This window comes from Diceros bicornis, chromosome 5 (genome assembly GCF_020826845.1).
Source record: "Diceros bicornis minor isolate mBicDic1 chromosome 5, mDicBic1.mat.cur, whole genome shotgun sequence".
Taxonomy (NCBI): domain Eukaryota; kingdom Metazoa; phylum Chordata; class Mammalia; order Perissodactyla; family Rhinocerotidae; genus Diceros; species Diceros bicornis.
Window position 1 is genome coordinate 59,452,956 of NC_080744.1, and position 19,950 is coordinate 59,472,905.

Sequence of the window (19,950 nt, forward strand, 5' to 3'; positions counted from 1 at the left end):
CAATAAATCATTCTGGATCAATTGGATATCTACCTAGAAAAAAAAAATCTTGACTTTTACCTCACATCATACACAAAAATCAACTCCAGGTAGACTGTAGATTTAAATGTGAAAGGTAAAATAAAGCTTGAAGATAAAATAGGAGGATATATTCATGGTCTTAGAATAGGCAAACATTTTCTCAACAGGTTACAAAAAAGACTAACTGTAAAGGAAAATACCCATAAATTGGGTTACATTAAAGTTAAGCACTTCCATTCATCAGAAGATACCATGAAGAGAGTAAAAAAACACAGGGTCGGAGAAGATATCTGCAGCACATGTATCTGACAAAGGACTCATATTTAATATATACAAAGAACTTCTACAAAACAATAAGAAAAAGACCCAATACAAAAACAGGCAAGAGATTTTAACAGGTGCTTCACAAAAGAGGATATCCAAATAGCCAATAGACATATAAGTTGTTTAACCTCATTAGCCATCAGGGAAATGCAAAATAAAACAACAAGATATCACTTCACACACACACAAAAACACACACACACACAAACACACACACACACACACACACACACACACAGGAATGGTTAAAATTAAAAAGCCTGACAACATCAAGTGTTGATAAGGATGTGGAACATCTGGAACTCTCATGCACCGTTGGTGAGAAAGTCAATAAGCATTAGTCAACAGTATCTACTAAAGCTGAAACCTAAGAATTAAAAACTCATTCACACATAGCTTCTGGACCTTTTGGCTAAGATCAAGTGTAGTATCTGTTAGTTTAATAATATGTGCAATAGCCAGGGACTTATTTTTTAATGTATTTTAAACTACATTAAATAAAGATTCTGTTGCCTTAAAAAACAAAACAAAACTCATTTACACAGAATTCAAGCTCATGACTGCCTACAATATAGACTTAAATCTGGACTCCTGACTGAAGTCTGGCATTTTGCAAACAATCAGGGCTTACCAGGGAGCCTGCACCAGGGAATACTTCTGGCTTAACACAGTGTCATCCCTACCAGGATGGTGCAAAGTCCTGCTGCTACGGGTCACTGGGGTCATCCCCACACCCACGTGAGAACAACATGTGAAGGAGTAGGTAATCTGAGTGCAGAGAGGTCAAATGAGGCCAGATGGGTAAATCCCTTAATTCCCTCATCTCTGCTGTCTGCCCACTCTTGTCAGCGTCTTATTGTATGTAAGACTCAAGAGGCTTCTCCACCCCATGCCCAGAGTTGGTCTCCTAGCACATTGGGAGCATCTAGTTCTGTTATAGGATCAGACAGGTCCCAGTGTGATCAGTAAGTTACCTGCCCCATCAGCCTGTTCTTACGGGGGATCTTTGAGGTATAGGGAGTTGTAGGGGACACAGGAAAGTTAGCAAGTTTTGGCATTCTCAGATTTATCATTCACATTTTCAGTTCTCATTAGCATTTTGAGCTATGGGGAAGGACCACAGTTTTGTTGAGACCCAAGTGTGAACTGCCCATCCACTGAACAGGTACAGGGCTGCCCTCCTCCTCCCTACCTCTGAGCCAGCATCTGCATCCTAATAGATATTCTCTGCTCAGCTCTACACTTGCTTCTGGAGTAATTTAAGAGTTTGAGGATTCTGGAAACACATCTCTCAAGAATAGCAAGGGCTACAGTGTAAGACATGATCTAGTTAGAACATATTCTAAAGTAACAGTCAGCTCTATTAAATATAAAATGAGACGTACAGATCATTAGGTGATGATATTCTTCAGAGGAAGCGGAGGTTTCTAGTCCTTATGGGCGTTGGGGAAGCTTCTGGAAAGATGGGACTTGACCCGGACCCTGGAGGGTGGGGAAACAGCCTGTGAGCAGGGAAAAGGTGGAGTGGAGAGCATAACTCCAGGGAGGGAACAGCTTGAGCCAGGGAGCAGATGCAGGGCAGAGTGAGGGGGAGACAAGCTGCTTAACTCAAGTAGATAGCTTGTGTTGGGAAGGAGTCTGCAATAAGATTGAAGGGGTAGACTGGGGCAGAGCTGGGGAGGGCCCTGAAGGGGCCAAGTGCTGAGTGCTGGGCTGAGTGCTGACTTCATTCAGTAGGCAGTGAGAAAGCCCTGAAGGGGTCTGAAGGGGTGGAGGGAGGGAGGGGGAGCGAGGATATTAGGAAAGCCAGCCTGTGCACTTCAGCACACTGCATAATCTAGGACCTCTCCAACATCAGTCCATGGGTCTGTGCCCATTTGGCTGCATCTGAGCCTGGTGGTGACGGGCAGGGTAGGTGAGGGTTGTAGTAATTGGTATACATGGAGCCCAGGCAATGACATTAATATTATTTTTTAAAGGTCTCTAAATGACTTCATCCTTGCCCATAGCTTCAATAATCTATGTGTCAATGATTCACACATTAAATTCCCCAGTTCTTTTCTGAGGTCAAACTCATAAACACATCTGTCTATAAGGCATCTCCTCCAAGATGTCTCAAGGGTGCCTCAAACTCAACATATCCAAAGTGAAGTCCCCTCCCCCAAACTGCTCCTCCTCCCCGAGGATTCATTGTCTCAAGGAATGTCCATGGTGCACAAGCCTGGGACTCATCCCCCACCCTTTCCTCTCCTTCACCACCACCCATCTCAAATCCCTACCAAATTTTTCTCTCTTAAATCTCTGGAATCCAGCCATGTCATGCTACCTCTACGGCTATCATGGGAATCCAAGTTCCCATTAGCTCTCACTTGGGTAACTGGTGTCCATGGATCCTCTTATGCCCTATTATTGTAATTCTGTTCCACACACTGGGACAAAAGTGATCATTTCAAAACAGCAAACTAAGCCATTCCCCTGCTTAAAAGCCTGCAATGGTTCCCAGCTGCTCTCAGAATAAAAATCAAACCCCTGACAAGGGCTTCCAAAGCCTTGCAGTGTCTGGCCCCCAGTCCCTCACCTTCCTTCTTACTCTAGCCATGCTGCCTTCAATTGCCTTGGTCTCTTGGCCAGCACAAGGCCTTTGCATATGCCATTCCAGATATTTGCTATGTTCTTCTTTCTTGTCTCTTCCCCATTAGTTAATAGCTATTCATTCTTCAGAGTTCAGCTGAAATATTATTTCCTCAAAAAAGCTTTTCCTGATCCCAAACTTGGAAAGGTCTATCTAGTACAGCGGCTTTCAAAATTTTTTTATTGTGACCCATAGTATGAAATACATTTGACTTTGTGACCTAGCATATACATATGTACAATAAATAATAATTCTTACCCTTACTATATGATATTTTCTACCATTTCATCTAAATGCATTACAGAACACTCAGTTTGAAAAAAAAAAGGTGTAATTAATCTTACAAAACCATACCTTTCCTTCAAAGCACTCAGCACATTTTTTGATTGTTGGATTAATATCTATCTCCTCAAAACCTGTATTAGGGAGTGTTTGCTCACCATTATAGCCCTTGTACTTACCAAATTATCTGAGCCCCAAAAACCACTTAACATTTGAACAATGAAAAATATAAATTTTTGACTAAGCACTTTTTCTTTGTAGCACTTATCACAATTATAACTGACTCTAATTATCTGTATAATCATTAAGCTTCTCTACTCTAGACTCTAATTCCAGGAGGGCAGGAATTCTGTCTGTTTGCTCCTTTTTATATCTCCAGCACTTAACATTGTACCTGGAAAATGGTAAATAAAAACCATTCCCCAAGAACACAGTTCAAATCCTGGGATCCAGATTCCGGCAACCATGAGTTAATAAGGTTGAGAAGTGTTTACTGCTCTGCCTAGTTATATACTCTAGCACCAATTGCCTCAGACTTCAATCTTTGCTTCAGAGACTATGAGAAACTCAGTTTATTCCAAAAGGCAAATGGAACCTGCATTGGAAACACATTCTTAATGGACAGCCAGATGTGGCAAGTCAGAAACTACTGTGTGGGTGCACCCAAAAGTAAACAGTTGATTATACAAGAATAGCTTATTGGTTATAAGCATTAAAAAAAAATTTAGTTGGAAATGCCTCATGTAATCACTAGTCCCTAAAATATATCACTGCTAATACTTCATAGCATTCACATTCCTTCTATATATTATTCTTATTTGAATGGAACAAGACATACTTTGTACTTACCTTGTAATTTCCAGAATAGCTTCCCTGTGGACAAAATATGTAGAAGTGAATTGCTACAACAGATGGTATAATCCCAGCTAAGCTTCTTGATAAATCCTTGCACAAAAGTCATGTGGACACAGCAACATGAATGGTTTTAGGGTGATTAAGTTGGTTGGTTTGTAGCAAATTCTTTGACGTCATAAACTCAGCCACTTGGGCTGAACACACTTAGTACTGAACATATAACCAATCACTTTATTTCACTTTTGAATCTTCCCTGTGTTTACCTAATTTCTTAAAAATAAATGTTTTTGTTAAGAGTTTCTCACAAGCCCAGGGTCTCCTCTATTGGGAAGTAAGATAAACAATATTCTTGCATACAGGACATGATGAATCAACACATCTCTAGTTAGCCTTTGAATGAGTTTATTTCCCTATTTTCATTACTTTATGTTCCATATATAGAGAATTTAGGTATAGGTGTAAAAAAGACGTGATTTAGAAAAGGCCTGAAGGCTCAACAGAACTGTAGTTTCTAGTTCTGACTGAAAGGAATAAGAAACAACTAACAAAGACCAGCAATAACAATAAGCACGCCTATCGTGCAGATTATGGCCTAAAAATACCTTTTCCTCTGAAAAGGAACCAGGGGTCATGCATAAATGACTGCTTCCAGGTCTGGGATAGGAAATGTGCAAGATAAACTTGGAACAGAATACTGGGATTGAGTGGGAACTCAGGAGCTGAGTTAAAGAGGCTCCCATTGGCCAAAGGCGAGGCAATCGATAAAGAAAACAGTACCAGTGGGTTGAAAGACAAATATGTTTAGATCTAAGTTCATAATGATACTTAAAAACAAAATTCACTGGTCATCTTTGGAGGATGCTAGGTAACCAACTCATTTTGAAAACTAGTAAACAAAGGAAATTACACATTTCTTTTGCCCTTCCTAAACAAATTGTACCCCAGGGTAACCAAATAGTTGATGAGAGGATGTTTCTCTTTTTAGAAGCATTCCAGCTAATAATTAAAGAGAGAATGGTAGAATTAAACTATCACTATTTGGCAACCCCAAATGAATGAATCTAGATCTTGATTATCAATGGCTGCTAAGATCATAAAAAGAGACAATCAGACATTAGTCCTGAATGGACTACACACCAGGTCTATGAAATATTCTTGCCAGAAAATTCTAATCTAAATGTGATCAAGCCTCTAGATGAGTGCTGTCCGATGGAAATATGTGAGCCACATATGTAACTGTACATCTCAATTCAAACTCAATTTCAATTCAGACTCTCAATTTCAAGTGCCCAGGAGCCATACGTGGCTACCATATTGGACAGTACAGCTCTAACCACTAAATTATAGGAAATACGGGAACAGAGGAACGTGTTATCATAAGGATGCAATTAGCAAAATCCAGACTGGGAACTCTTCAGGAAAAAAGGACATGATTAATCAAGTAATAAATTGCAAGAGAGAGAAAGAGAAGAGTACAAGAGTGCAGAGGAGGAAGCACGAGAGAGAGATCTATCAATTATCAGAAACTTAAGAGACACATCAACCAACAACAATGCGTAGATTGCATCTAGACCTTGATTTGAACAAAGTGTAAAACACACATTTATGAGATAAGGATATTTGAACACTGACTGGCTATTTGATGATATTACAGTTATTCATTTCTTTAGGTGTATAATGGTTAAATTTTTGGTTAAATTTTTAAAATATCTTTTAGACCTACATACTGAAATATTTATGGATGAAGTAATATGATGTCTGGGATTTGCTTCAAAATAATCCAGTGAGTGATGGGGGTACAGATGAAAGAAGATTGGCCCTGAGTTGATAATTATTTGAAGCTGGATGACGAGTCTATGGAAAAAAATCATTACACTATTCTCTTAACTTTTGAATATGTTTGAAATTTTCCACATTAAATAAAAAAAGAGTGTGAGATAAGATTACACTGACACTGTCCATATACTTAGAAGTACAATTCATTACAGACACTACTGTAAGTCCATTCTAAACCCATGAAGTGCCAGTGGCTGCTGCCACCACCACTACACAAGGCAATAAACCAGGAAAAACTTACAAAACAAAACCCAAACAAAAATAATGTTCACTTTATTAAAACTTTGCAGAAGCTGAATGAGAGGAAAGAGGGAACACTTTTCCACCAGAGGTTAAATGTTAAATGCTTTCTTCTTCTTGGGTTCTGCTGCCTCATTTTTCCTGAGTCCCTGGCTCCACACTCCCAGCCCCCATCAATGCAGACGTCTTAGTGGCAAGGCTGTCTAGACACCAAATGTACATCGTACAATTCATCTTCTATTTCTACTCTTTCTGCATTTCATCTGAGAGCAAATGGTGGAGATTTATAACAAAAGGGGACACGGGCCCATGGGATTATGTGAGGCTAATCACATCAGATTTTAAAGTTTATGAGCTTAGGCACATACTTTGAAGGAGTGTTGGCCCTCATACGCTGTTAGTTCTGTAATGCATAATATATAAATTGAACAGTGCAAATTAAACAACAGAAAAGGGACAAAGGTGTTAGCATCTTGCAGCCAAGAGGTTCCAACTACCTGAATCATTTCCAAAGGTGATGGAGTTCCTTCCTGGTTATCCAGAGTGAGATTCCGCAAAGTTTAGTGTTTGAGATTCACCTTTCTGTAGCAAATGCCTATTTAATAAATTTGAATTTTGGAGTGAAAATGTGTTTCATCAATGTGAAAGTGTGTGTAGTGAATTGGGAGACAACAAACTGGGGGCAAAGGCTCAAACTAAAAAATAAAAATCATATTTATTTAGCTTTTTGGAAATATAAATAACAATAAATGACAAAAAGCAAAAGAAAACAAAAAGACAGATACGTGATGTGATTGATCATCTCCAGGCACAACAGCATTTATTAATGAATATGAAAAAATAAATTTTATTATTTTTATCTGCTTTTCCCCCAGCTTGGATGGATGTTTTTGGAAGCTTGAGTTCCTAAGAAAATTCCATAGCTATGCCGGCCCCTACAATGACTGAGTGAGGTTAAGGTCCCACTCCCATAGGGAAGTAAATTTCTATCCTTCGGGATTCTGAACAACTAGACCTCTAGGAACTTAAAAAAGAGGTGCTTTCATTAGGATCCTTCTAACATGGGGAAAATGCAGCCACCATCCTTTAAACACAGTCCAATTTGAGGACAGGTACTCTTTAGGTTTTCCACGTTCTCCACATGGCCATCAGACTAAACCACCAGCTTTTCCGGCAGCCCAGCCTGCAACCTCTCAAGCTGCACCAGAAGCGGGATTCACAAAACCGAAGCTAAAGCACTTTTGACTTTTCTTCCTGGAAGTTAGAGGGCTCCTCGGGTAGGAAGGATCAAGAGGTTTTCCATCAAGCTTGCCTTCACACTCAGTACCGGGGCAAGGCCTGCTAATTACCCAGCGCACACCTGTGTTTAGTGAATGAGTGTATGGAGCGTACTTACCCATCAGCACACAAGGAAGGTAAGAGTAAATTTACAAGTCACTCTGGACCAAGCCCCTCAAAACAGAGGCAAATTCAGTGAACCAAGGCCACCCCAGTTCACCTAGGTCCTTTCCTGAAGAACCGTATTAATTTCCTGATTCAAGAGGCACCTCTGGCCAGGACAGAGCACGGAAGGAAAACATAACTTCTGGGTAGGGCAATGCCACACAGAGTTAAGAGATTGTGGATTAGTCTACAGCACAAGAAGATGGCAGCATCACTAACATTTAGAGCTGGAAAGAGCCTTGGCTGGACCACACTCCTGGAGCCTCTTTACTAATGCAGCTTAATGGCGGTTGCCCAGATGTCGTTGCTGGGGAGCGGGGGAAGGACCCATCCTTGGGGAACGGAGTTGCCTTTGGGATGATCAGATGGCACCAGGTACTGATCCCAATCATGCCTTAATAAGAACATTGTAGAACAACTGTTTATTTCTGTTTTATTCCAAGCAAGATGTTCAGCAACCAAATATTCTATTTCAGGACTTAGCTTTCAAATGACTGATGTACTAGTCAACTAAAGAACCTGATTTCTAGGAATTATGCAAAAGACTATATGTCTTAATTGTACATACAAAGGGGAAAAAAACTCAGAAGAACTTATAATCTCATGGATCAGGAAATAATGAATATACAGTCGATCCTCATTATTTGCAGATTCCATATTTGCAAATTTGCCCATTCACTAAAATATATTTGTAACCCCAAAATCATTACCTGTGGTGCTTTTGTGGTCACTTGCAGACATGCACAGAGCAGGGAAAAATCTGAGTCACAACAGGCATGTTCCCAACTAAGGCCGAACACGGTGACACTCTACCTTCTTGTTTTCAGCTCTCATACTGTGAACAAGGGTCCTTTTTGCAGTCTATTTACTACCACATTTTTCACATTTTTGTTGGTGATTTTGCTGTTTAAATTGGCCCCCAAGTACAGTGCTGAAGTGCTGGCTAGCGTGGGAAGGCTGTGATATGCACGTTAGATAAGCTACATGCAGGTATGAGTTATAGTGCTGTCAGCCATGAGTTCAATGTCAACGAATCAACGATATATATTAAATAAGGTGTCTTTAAAAAGAAATACACATAAAACAATGTTATGTATTGATTGGCTGGTGAAAATGTTGAGGCCAGAGGCTCATAGGAACCTAACCCTGTACTTTCCTTAGGAGCAGCAGCTCAGTATTCTCTAACTCAGTGTTTGCAGCTCACAGAACACAGCTACTGTGAATAATGAGAATCGACTGTACTTATGTTTAAACACTAAAACTTGTATATTAGCCAGAAATACAGTTTTCCCTGAACATAAACTTGGTATGCTAAAGAGCATTGTTGGAGCTCTGGAGGGAACTTCAGAGATCACTTAGTTCAGTGATTTTCAAACCAGGCTTTAAAGACCCCTAAGCCCCAAGTAGATGCTTTGTTTGGGACATCCAGAAACAACGAAGTACTTCCAGTCAATAACAGATTTAAACTGCCTGTGAAACCCATTCATTCATTCTAACTGTTTTACAAACTGATTTCTCAAAAGACTGCACTTGGGAAGAATATTATTGTTAAAGTTTGAACGTCACATTCTAGTCCACCATTTTCACTTTATAGGTGAGGAAAGTGAGACCCTGAGAGCTGAAAACTTTACCGAGCTCATCAGTAACTGTGGATTAAGATGAGTCTCCTTGTTCCCAGCTCTCTTGGCTCTGACCCGTAGGAACTCACAAGTCAGCATGGGTCTTAAACACTCTCCACAGGCAAGTATACAGGGAGGGCTTTTTTTCCCTTGGTCTCGTTAGCAGCAGAAGAGAATTAGGAAAAGGACGCCAATGCTTTAAGTCAACATAACAGCTATGGCAAGAAATAATACAAAAGGGCAAGTCACAACCTGAGCTTCAGTTTCTTCACCTGTTAAAATAGGGGCCTCTAACTCTCAAGTATTAATGAGGACTAAACAAGACCCATGCAGTATCCTTGAAACTTGGAAACTTGATATAAACCCATAAGGAACCTAAAAAGAAAGATATAGCAATAGACCTCAACAACATAAGCACTTCGTCAACTGCTTCTTGCTACCGAAGGGAAGACGACATGGAGAGTGCCCCTCTGACCTGATCTGGATGAGCGCGGGCAAGGAGTGCTCAGCCTGGAGGTAATACTGTCGGAAAGGCTGCAAGAGATGCACAAGTGGGAACTCATCTGAAAAAGAAAAGGCACGATACCACGTCATCATGCTTGATACCTAGAGTGTATTTCTCAAGACGAGGTGACCAACCCTATGATTATGATAGTACGATCAAATGTGTTTCATCTTTACCCATGATTTCCAGGATATAAGTTTAGAATTTCAGATCCTGAAGGTGTCGTTTGTTGCCTACCACCTCTTAGCTTAAGTTGAGATCATCCATGAGGAAAACAGCTGTCAATCTAGGATTTTCCTTTTCTCCACTAATTACAGAGGAACTTACCTGGATCCCCAAATAACTTGGACTCAATTTCACGCTTCTGAAGTAAAATTTTCTCTTTTTCTTTCCTCTGTTTCTTTTCTAATTCTCTTTTCCTCTCTTCCTCTTGTTCTCCTTCCAACATAACTCTGAGGGCTCTCTCTTCAGCTTCATATAGTTCAGAGCGTTTTTTAATGAGTTTTCTCAGTCGCTGAAGATGATGTTCAAAAGTCTCATCCGCTGAGGCTGGAGGACAGACCCCTGGGCAAAGACATCCAAGTGGCATTTTAGATACAACTTTTCTTATCCCAAAAACCATGTTCTAATGAGCAGACTCAAAAGTCCTACTTACTGTATGAATCTGCTTAGAATTTATAAATTATAACCAATCTTCCAGGCTCAATTTGATCTTCTTCAGTCTTCAATTAGTCTGACCCTACCCTGACTTTCTCTAACTCCTCTCTCTGGAGCATACCACTTAACCTTTGATTTTGTTTTATTTCTAATGGTTTAGATCTTCCAGTTGGAGAGTGAGCTCACTAAAGGGAGGAATTCTCTTATACTTCTTCATTGTGAAATTCCCACAGCACAGACTCCCAGAACCCACTAATAAACAATTCTCCTCCTGACCGAGTCTGAAGTTCTGGGACAGCACACTCGGATAGTGAGGAAGAAATACACTTAACCAACCACACTGACCTCACAGTCTGCTGCTGAGAGTAGGGTGACCAACTGCCTCAGTTTGCCTGGTGTTAGCACTGAAAGCCCAGTGTCCTGGGAAACCCGGGATGGTTGGTCACCCTGATTTAATTGTGAGGTCAGCTAATACTATAGCCAACATAGCTAGGGCCACAGGTGGGAAAATTTGATTACAGACTAGTTATTAGGTGATATGAAAGAATTATTACTAACTTTCTTAGGTGTGATAATGGCACCATAGTTGATGATGGGTATTTTATTTAGGAGTTCTATTTTTGTGCATGTGTGAAATTTTTCGTAAAATTTCATAAGGAAAAAATTTTGAAATTTAATGAATACTTGAGTGGATTGCAGCTGTGCACGTATTACCATAACGGCCCTGCAACATAAAAGCTACTGAAGCCGCTAGGTTATGCATTCTAGAGTGATGTGGTTGCAGTCCATCCTGCTAGTCCTCAAAGATTTTAAAGGAAAATGTATTTATTACAGAAGCATTTTAACAATACCAGATATGAGGAAGAAAAAAACCCTAATCCTACTAACATAATCAATCATTTTTATTTCCCCATGTTGATCCTCCAGTCATTTTTGTCCATATATTAGGAACTTCACATAGTTCAACATAATATGTGTAATTTCTGCATCTCCGTGTCTATTCTCTACATTCTTTTCCAGTCTTTATTTAATGGCTCTATCCTATTTCATCAAAGCAATGTACCATAATTTACTTAACAAGCTCCCTACTCCGGGACACTTAAGCTGTTCCAAATGTCTTATTTTCAGATAATGCTACAATAAATACTTTCGGGCATGTTACCTTTTTCCTTTGTATGGATTACTTCTATAAGAAGTAATTCTCAAGAGTGGAAATGTTTACGGATATGGATACTTTCAAGACCAGCTAAATGTGGTACTAAACTTTTTCCTAAAAGAGCTATACATTACTCAGCACCTAAACTTCACACAGAGGAAGTTATTAATAAATATTTATTTCTTCAATAAATGAATGATTTTTAACACGGTTTTGAGAATTTTTGCAATATTGCCAGCTTTAAGCACTAAATTTTCAATTTTGGCATAAAATTTAGTAGTTCTGTCTCTTGTAAAATTGTTTAATCTGGAGGTCTGATTCCCTTCTCCTCAACCACTGCAGCTAAGTGGCTGTGGAATTCACTCTATCTTTACCTCCAAGGCTAACATTTCTCCATATCTCATAACTGCTTTGCTTTAACAGGTTTCCATTCATTCATTCCCAAATATGGAAACTCTACAACTCAAATCCATCTTCTACTAAATAGCCGGGCTAATATTTTTCGAATACACACAAAATTCTTATGCACTGAGAAATTTAAGCTGTCACTATGTTGCTTTGTAATAATTTCATGGTTTTGTTTAATTTCTTTACCTAGACCAGGGATTGGCAAACTTTTCCTGTAAAGGGCCAGAGAGTAAATATTTTAGCCTTGTGGGCCACACAGTCTCTGCTGCAACTACTAAAATCTGCCAATATTATAAAAATATATAGATACTCCATCAGCCCATAAGTGCCTCCAGACTCCATGAGGAGCTGTGGCCTGCTCCCATCTTGGGCTGCTGGGCCTGCACCACCCACCCAAATCTCCCTCAACCTTTCATCGATCACTCCTGGTCACCTTAACACATTCCCTCAGGAATAGCACTCCTTACCCAATCTTCCTCTTGACCCCACGTACTGACACGGTCTAGGTTACCTCCACCTCTACCATTTACTCCTCTAGTTCCTGCAGCTCCTAGATACCAATCACCTTTATTCCCCTTCAGCCACCCAAACCTTGGCGCTTCATCCAGTCTTCGGACCCTGGTGCCTCGTCCAGTCTTTGGACCTTGGCATGATCAGAAAAAACTGCACCTCTGAAGTCTTAAAATCGATTATTCTCTTCTCTAACTACAACTTTCTACCTTCCAGTACTCTTACCTCCTTCTCCCCCGAGACTGTCAGCTTCGCTAACACCTCCAATCTAACGTATCGGACTCTACCCTTCTTCCACTCGTTCTCACCAAAACTTGTGGTCACCCATAAAGCAAAACCCCAATAGCCCTATGCTCTGTGCTCACCTGCCACCTGCAGAGCCCTCCTGGAAGAAGCCATTTGATTAAGTGACCTGGTGCCACTATAGAGTTACACCAGCTGGGCCTGTAGCACCTCCCTGCAACTATACTCCAACGGGTCTCTGGGTGGCTCTCACTCCTTCCTCACAGCAGTTATTTCACTGCTCTCCTAAAGCCTTTCTTCTCTACTGACTCTCAGCAAACCATCTAACCTATTTTCCAGCCATCAGGCAAGAAATCCTTTCACTTTCTGCCCCTGATTTCACTCATCTGCATTACTACCCATCCTTGTCTCCTTCATTTTCATTCCAGTGGAAGACAGGTCCTTCGCCACTTCGGTCAATCCTTCTACCTGGGATCTGAATCTCCCTACCTCCTGCAAGACCTTGAGCCATCAACTATCCCTCCTGCTTCTCTTTGACCCTTCTCACTCCTTTGCTCAGCATTTAAACACGCTCACTTTTCCCGTGACCCTAAGATACCCCCCTACCTAGCCCCCCACTGCCACACACACACACACACAGCCAGATATTGATCCTGCTCTCTCCTTTTCTTCACAGGCAAACTTTTAATAAGTTAAACTCACTGTTTCTTTTCTTATCTCCTCTTCACTCTTCAATCTAGTCTAGTCCAGCTTCTACCTCTACCCCTCCACCAAAATGCCCCTAGCATAGGTCACTAATGATCTATCAGGTACTAATTCCCATGGATGTTTCTCAATCTTTATATTACTTGATAAAATAATAATAATATGAAACACTTATATAGCATTTACTATGTGTCAGGACTGTTTTAAGTACTTTATGCATGTTTACTCATTTAATCATCACAATACCTCATGGGTAGGTACTATCATTATTCCCTTCTTACAGATGAGGAAACCAAGGCACACAGAAGCTTAAGTAACCTGCCTGAGATTACACAATCTCTCTGAGCATTTGCCACTTTCCAGAAGGAGGTAGGAGGTCTATGTTTTTTTTATCTCTCTGACCTCTCTTGATTTCTTTTGTGGCTTCCTCTTTATCCATCTTGATTTTGACATTCCCTAGGATTTTGTCTTTTTGGCCCTCATCTCATGGTACACAATCTCCTTAACATCATTCCTACTTATCGGTACATGTTGACGAACTCTTATCCAGGATGTACCACAGGCACCTCAAACTCAACAGGTCCCAAACTGAACTCGTCAACCCCATGCCTGTTCCTCCTCCTGTTTTCCTGGTCAATTAGAATGGTATCATCAGGGCCGGCCCCGTGGCCTAGCGGTTAAGTGCTGGTGCTCCACTGCTGGCGACCCGGGTTCGGATCCCGGGCACGCACCGAGGCACCGCTTGTCTGGCCACGTTGAGGCCATGTCCCACATACAGCAACTAGAAGGATGTGCAGCTATGACATACAACTATCTACTGGGGCTTTGGGAGGAAAAAATAAATAAAATCTTTAAAAAAAAAAAAAAAAGAATGGTATCATCACTCATTCAGTATAGATCAAGCTAGAACCTGTAAGTCATTTTTTCCCTTCAGCTCCCACATGCTGAGTTTCCCAAGTTATTTATGTATATGTATACACACATATACACTCTCTCTCCACTTTATTCATATCTCTTAAATCCATTCACTTTTCTCCAACTCACCATCTGACCCTTAGTTCACACCGCCATACTATCCCTGCCCAGACTACAACAGTCTTATCAGTCTCTCTCCCTTTCTCCCTCCCTCCTAGATGCTCCAAACCTTTCTCTGCTCCGCCAGCGCTGATCTTTCTCATCATTTCACTCTCTGCTTAAAATCTTTCAGTGGTTCCCCTCGGCTTTAAGCGTAGGTGAGAAGTCTAGCCTGGCCCATAAGACACTTTGCGACGCGGACCTGCTTACACACCCAGCCTCACTCTCTCAGCGCTTACTTGGAGGTGCACACGTCTTGAACAGACCAGTTAGAAAGCTGCTCATTTTCTTTTTAAGTACAAAATGCAACTAGTTGCTAGCTACCAAATCATTTTACATTCAAGTGAATTAACTCCACAGAGGCTGCTTATTTTTATAGATGATAATTCTTCCTAAAATTTCCTCTTTCTTTTGGACTAAAGTTAGTTCCTCAAGACTAATAGTGAGAAATTATGCTGGTAAATTCATTTGGCAAAAGTTTACTGACCACTCACCTCATGGAGGACATAGAGTAGGAGAATATTAAACAGTAGCCCTCAGGTTTTGCATTCTCGTAAGGAAGAAATATGGTAGACACAGCAAATGCAAACTCCCTTCTGGCTCATGAATGCCCTATGGGGTCATCTGATTCTTTTTTTTTTTTAATTTTATTTATTTTTCCCCCCAAAGCCCCAGTAGATAGTTGTATGTCATAGCTGCACATCCTTCTAGTTGCTGTATGTGGGACGTGGCCACAGCATGGCCGGAGAAGCGGTGCGTCGGTGCGCGCCCGGGATCCGAACCCGGGCCGCCAGCAGCAGAGCGCGCGCAGTTAACCACTAAGCTGTGGGGCCGGCCCATGGGGTCATCTGATCCTGAGGCCTGAATCTGAATTGGCCACTCTGAAGGCTGGATGCAGAAGCTAATCACTCAGCTAGTGAACGAGCGTGGCTGAATGCACATGGTCACATCCCGATAAAACTTTATTAAGAGTCTGAATTGCAGTTTCACTCATATTTTAAACCACAGAGGAGAAATCATTTGCTATCCTGGTATTTGCTAATTTGTGTACTCTCAAATATCCCTGATGAATGCTGAGGGCCTAGAGCCCACTAAATAAGGCAACATGTGGTCCAAACCAGGGGCAAGAGAGAGGAGCAGGAGGTCACCTCAGCGCAGATCAGGGGAGGAAGGAGGATGCTGCATCTGTATTTAGCTTTGAAGAATAGTGGGAGCTTAAAATGGCAAAGATGGGACTGAGGGCCCTCTGGATGAATAGACTGGCAAGAGCAAAAATCCAGACAAGCAAATGGAAAGCTTAACTGGGGAACTTCTAGAAAACCAGTGCTCCCTCTAGAGGCAAGAGGAGACTACTGAGGTTTTCTGAGCCCAAAAGTGACATGCAGGCAAGCTGGGGACATCCATGCAGTCTGCAGGGCACTCCCTGCCCTGTCCAACCATTCATACCTCTTCAGATATCAATGTTTCAGGTTTGAAATGTTCCTGAAGGAGCACGCCAAGTTTTCAACACCTTCTCAAGCACCATGTAAGAACAGCTTTCACGCTGACACACAGGCAAAGTTGACCAGTCACAGCACCTCACTCAGAAAAACATGGCCAAGAATGCCCGGGGTGGGAATGATGAGTCAAGGGGAAGATAGTGCAGTGGGTTGCCACACTTGCCTCTTTTCAACCTTGGCTACCAAGGCTAAACACCTTCTGAGGCTTCCTGCTTCAAAAGGCCTGGGGTACTGCTGACAAGTTTAGTTACCCCATTGGGTGAAAATAATGAAGTAGCAAGCATTTTTCCCTCAAAAATTTGGGAGAGGGGGGGCGCAGGGTAAAGAAAGGGAAGGAATAGGAGAACAGAGGAAGAAATGCAAAGCCAGTTACCTTTCCTTGCTGCAGCCTCTTTCCTGAGTTTCCTCAATTTCTCCAAAGCCCGAAGAATGTCCACCATTCTTTTGGTGTCTGCTTGTTTTTTCCTCACTTCAGATAAGACACCATCAGCAGCAGCTTTAAGTTCCTGCTCCTGGAGGAGGAAGAGAGCCCATGAGACCTAGTACATATTAGGAACAACCTTACAGCAGAGAACAGCTGCCCAGCAGTGAGGTTTCAGAGGATCAGACAGTCCCAGGGTTCAGACAGACTCTACTGGATCTACATTCCAGTTTCCTGGGCTGTGCACAACTCGCCTCTACATTGGTCCAGCCAAGGGATTATCTTCTCTGCAGCTTCCACATGGGCACTGGTCTTTGTTTCTTCCTGAGAGTTTCTCAAAGTGTGGTCCAAGGAACATCTGCATCCAACTTACCTTGTTAAGTTGGGGGTCTCTTGTTAAAAATGGAGACTCCTGGACCCAAAGATTCAGACTAGCAGGGAACATAAGGAACAGGACTGGAAATGCTCTCAGTGACAACCTATGCAGTTGTGCTCCACTGCTCTAAAGGCCAAGGATCTCTTTGACATGATAGCCTTTCAAACACCTAAAGACCCCATCCTACTCTTGTTAAGTTGGTTCACATGTAGACTAAATAACTCTGGTTCCTTAAGCCACTACTCATGGGACACCGTGTTAGGGAGCATCCTTTTGCCTAAAGCTCTCTTTCCCACCTGTGAAATATGCGCCTGTATTTCCACCATTACAGGTACGCCATGCTGTTTCACTCTTCCGCTTGCATTACTCCCTCTGCCTGGAACTGCACTTGTTGCTTTCACTTGGCTTTGACATTCCCTTCAAGACTCAATGCAGATGTCATTATAACATGCGGAAAGCATTCCCTGACATCTTCCCCCAACGGATGAGATACTCCTTCTCTGGGCTCCTACAGCACCTACAGTTGAAATCCTAACACACACCATGCTGGACACACAGGATCCCCCGTGGGGCTCTAAGCCCCTCAAGGACAAGCACTATGTCCTATTCATCTCTATCTCCAGCACCCAGCACTGGGCCTGGCACATAATGGGTCCTCATTAAATGTCTGCTGAACTGACTCAAACTCCCTTAGATTAAGGCATTGCCTCCAAGTATTCTCCTTTAAAGCACTGATATTCCTCGGGGCATGAAGACAAAGCTTGCCATCAATACACTTCAGAGAGGAGTTATATCAGACTCTAGGGTACTAGCAGACACAAGAAGGCAGGAAACACTAGCCGGTTGTGGAGGGTGGAGGGAGGGGGAAAGGCCTAGAGACACTCAAAAGTAATGAGAATGCCTCAAACAACCATTTGACCAATTTCCAGTTTCATCCCGGCCCCTACTTAAGAGCTTGAGATCAGCTTTGGAATCAGACAACCTGGGCTGAAGTCAGGAGTGAAACTGCCACAAAGCGGTTGTGTGACTGTGGGCAAGTTAACCTCTCTATGCCTCAATTTCCTAATCTGTAAAACTGCGATAATACCGCCTACCTCTCAGGGTTGTCATCAGGATTCAAGATCTGGTGTACTTCGCATAGTGCCTAGTATATAAGTGCTCAAAACCACCATTGTTTTATCTGGGGTTATGTGGTTTAAAACTTGTAAACAAAGGAATCCTGGGGAAATCACTATTGCCCCATCAACCCATTAGGGTATATGCTCCTTGAAGCAAGGCCTCAAGTTCTATTTTGTATTCTGAAGATCACCTAGAGCAGTATAAGACACCCAGATGCTTGTTGGTCTCGAATGTTAGTAAGTGGACAGAACGTTGGAGCAGGCGACAGGATCTCCTATACTGTGCAATCCTATACTTTGTGTTAGCAGGACTTTGCAGTGCACCTACAGCATTTGTGTTGTGTACTATACGTCACAAACATGCAATCGATATGAAGACATGAGGTCGGAAAAGCAAGCTATCTTTTTATTTTACGGATGAGGAAAAAGAGCCTTAGCCTTGGGAAATGGCAGCGCAAAGCCTCACGCCCCTTCGTTTTTCAACGCCACTACCACCACCCCCAGGCGCACCCGCTGCTCTTACCCGCTTCTTCTCCTCCACCTCCTGCACGCACTTCACCCTCCAGCGGTCAATCTCCTGCTCGCGCTCCGCTGCTCGCGCGGCCTCCGCCTCCCGCTCGGCCTCGCGTTCCCGGGCCCTCTCGCGAAGCCGCAGCCGGCGGCGCCGGACCCTCTCCAGCCTCCGCCGCGCCTCGCCCACATAGGCTGCCTGGGTCAGCAGCTGTAGTCGCTCGGCCAGTTGGGCGCGCAGCGGCGCGGCCTGGGCGTGCAGCAGTGCCCAGGCCGCACCGTCGGCCTCGGCTTCGCGCAGGGCCTGGCCCAGGTCGCGCAGCCGCCGCACCAGGCGCAGAGCCCCGCGTACCTGCGCGCGCACTTCGCCCAGGCTGGGCCCTGCGGGTGCGCGGGACGGCACCGGGCAGCCCGACCGCCGCGGGGCTCCGAACACCGCCTCTAGCCACTGCCGGTCGCGCAGGCGCTGCAGGGCCGCGTCCCCGAGCACGTCGGGCGGCGGCGGCGCCTCAGGCCAGCGCGGGCTCCAGGGCGGCCCCGGGCCTGGAGGAGGCGGACGCGGGCGCTCGCCAGTGTCGGTCCCCGGGAAGGGCCGGCTCTGGGGCGGCGGCGGAGGCAGCGGCGGTGGCGGCACCGGGTAGAAGGCGCCGCCGCCGCCACCACCTCCGCCGCGGGGTGCTTCCCCGGGGGCCCGGGGCTGCAGAGCCAGCGGGGGCTGGAGGAAGGGGGCGGAGGCCCCCAGAAAGGGGCCGGGCCGCTGGGGAAGAGGCGGCGGGAAAGCCGGCGAGGGCAGCGGCGGTGGCGGACAGCCGAAAGGAGCGGGAGGCGGCGGCTGCGCAGGCGGCGGGCCCGGGCGACCCGGGGCGAAGAAGGGCGGCAGAGCCATGGCCACGACAGAGGGATTCTGTGAAGTGACAGGAATCTGGGTAGTTCCCCAAGAAAGAATGTCTTCCGGGAGGAAGTGACGTAGTACGACGCCCAACGCCGGTAGGTTGCGCCGAGCCCGGCGCAGGGATGGGATTCATTGACTCCTTCGATTCGTGAATACTGTTCTGAGCGTTCCAGGTCCGGACCTAGCTGCTTTGCAAACAATGAGACCAACGGATAACAGTTCCTCTCCTCGTGGAACTACCTGTCTAGTAGACACATTAATCAAGTAATCATCCAAACAAATGTAAAAGTGCAACAGTGAATATTTAAGTACTACCAAGGAGGAAAACACCGGGCAAGAAGAGCTTATAGGAGAATTTGACTTACTCAAAGAGGTTGGGGAAAGTTGTCTTAAGGATTTGAGGCTTCGTTTAAGGTCTGAACTATAAGCAGGATTTCAATAGAAGAAGAAGAGAGGGAAGCACAATTCAGATGGGAACAGCATTTGCAAAAGCTCCCTAGTAGATAGAAGTAAGGGGGACTGAAAGTGCCAGTGTGGGTGGAGCACAAAAAGCCTGAAGGGAGCCTGGTGATCCTGGGAGGTGGACAGAGGTCAGAGCGTCCAGGGTCTCTATCTTAAGAACAA

General features: G+C 43.6%; 1 protein-coding gene and 1 pseudogene across 1 annotated transcript; one reads left to right on the forward strand and one right to left on the reverse strand.

Moving 5' to 3' along the window:
• The first annotated feature begins 737 nt into the window (after window positions 1-737).
• On the forward strand, window positions 738-839 carry LOC131406572 (U2 spliceosomal RNA; annotated as a pseudogene).
• Window positions 840-6,880: 6,041 nt separating this feature from the next.
• On the reverse strand, window positions 6,881-19,356 carry PDCD7 (programmed cell death 7). The gene is made up of 5 exons (XM_058541844.1): window positions 18,448-19,356; window positions 16,383-16,521; window positions 10,085-10,321; window positions 9,728-9,815; window positions 6,881-8,027 (listed from the first exon to the last, which is right to left on the reverse strand). Exons 1-5 carry the CDS (start codon window positions 19,318-19,320, stop codon window positions 7,904-7,906), a joined length of 1,461 nt encoding a protein of 486 aa, XP_058397827.1. The 5' UTR covers window positions 19,321-19,356; the 3' UTR covers window positions 6,881-7,903.
• Window positions 19,357-19,950: the final 594 nt, after the last annotated feature.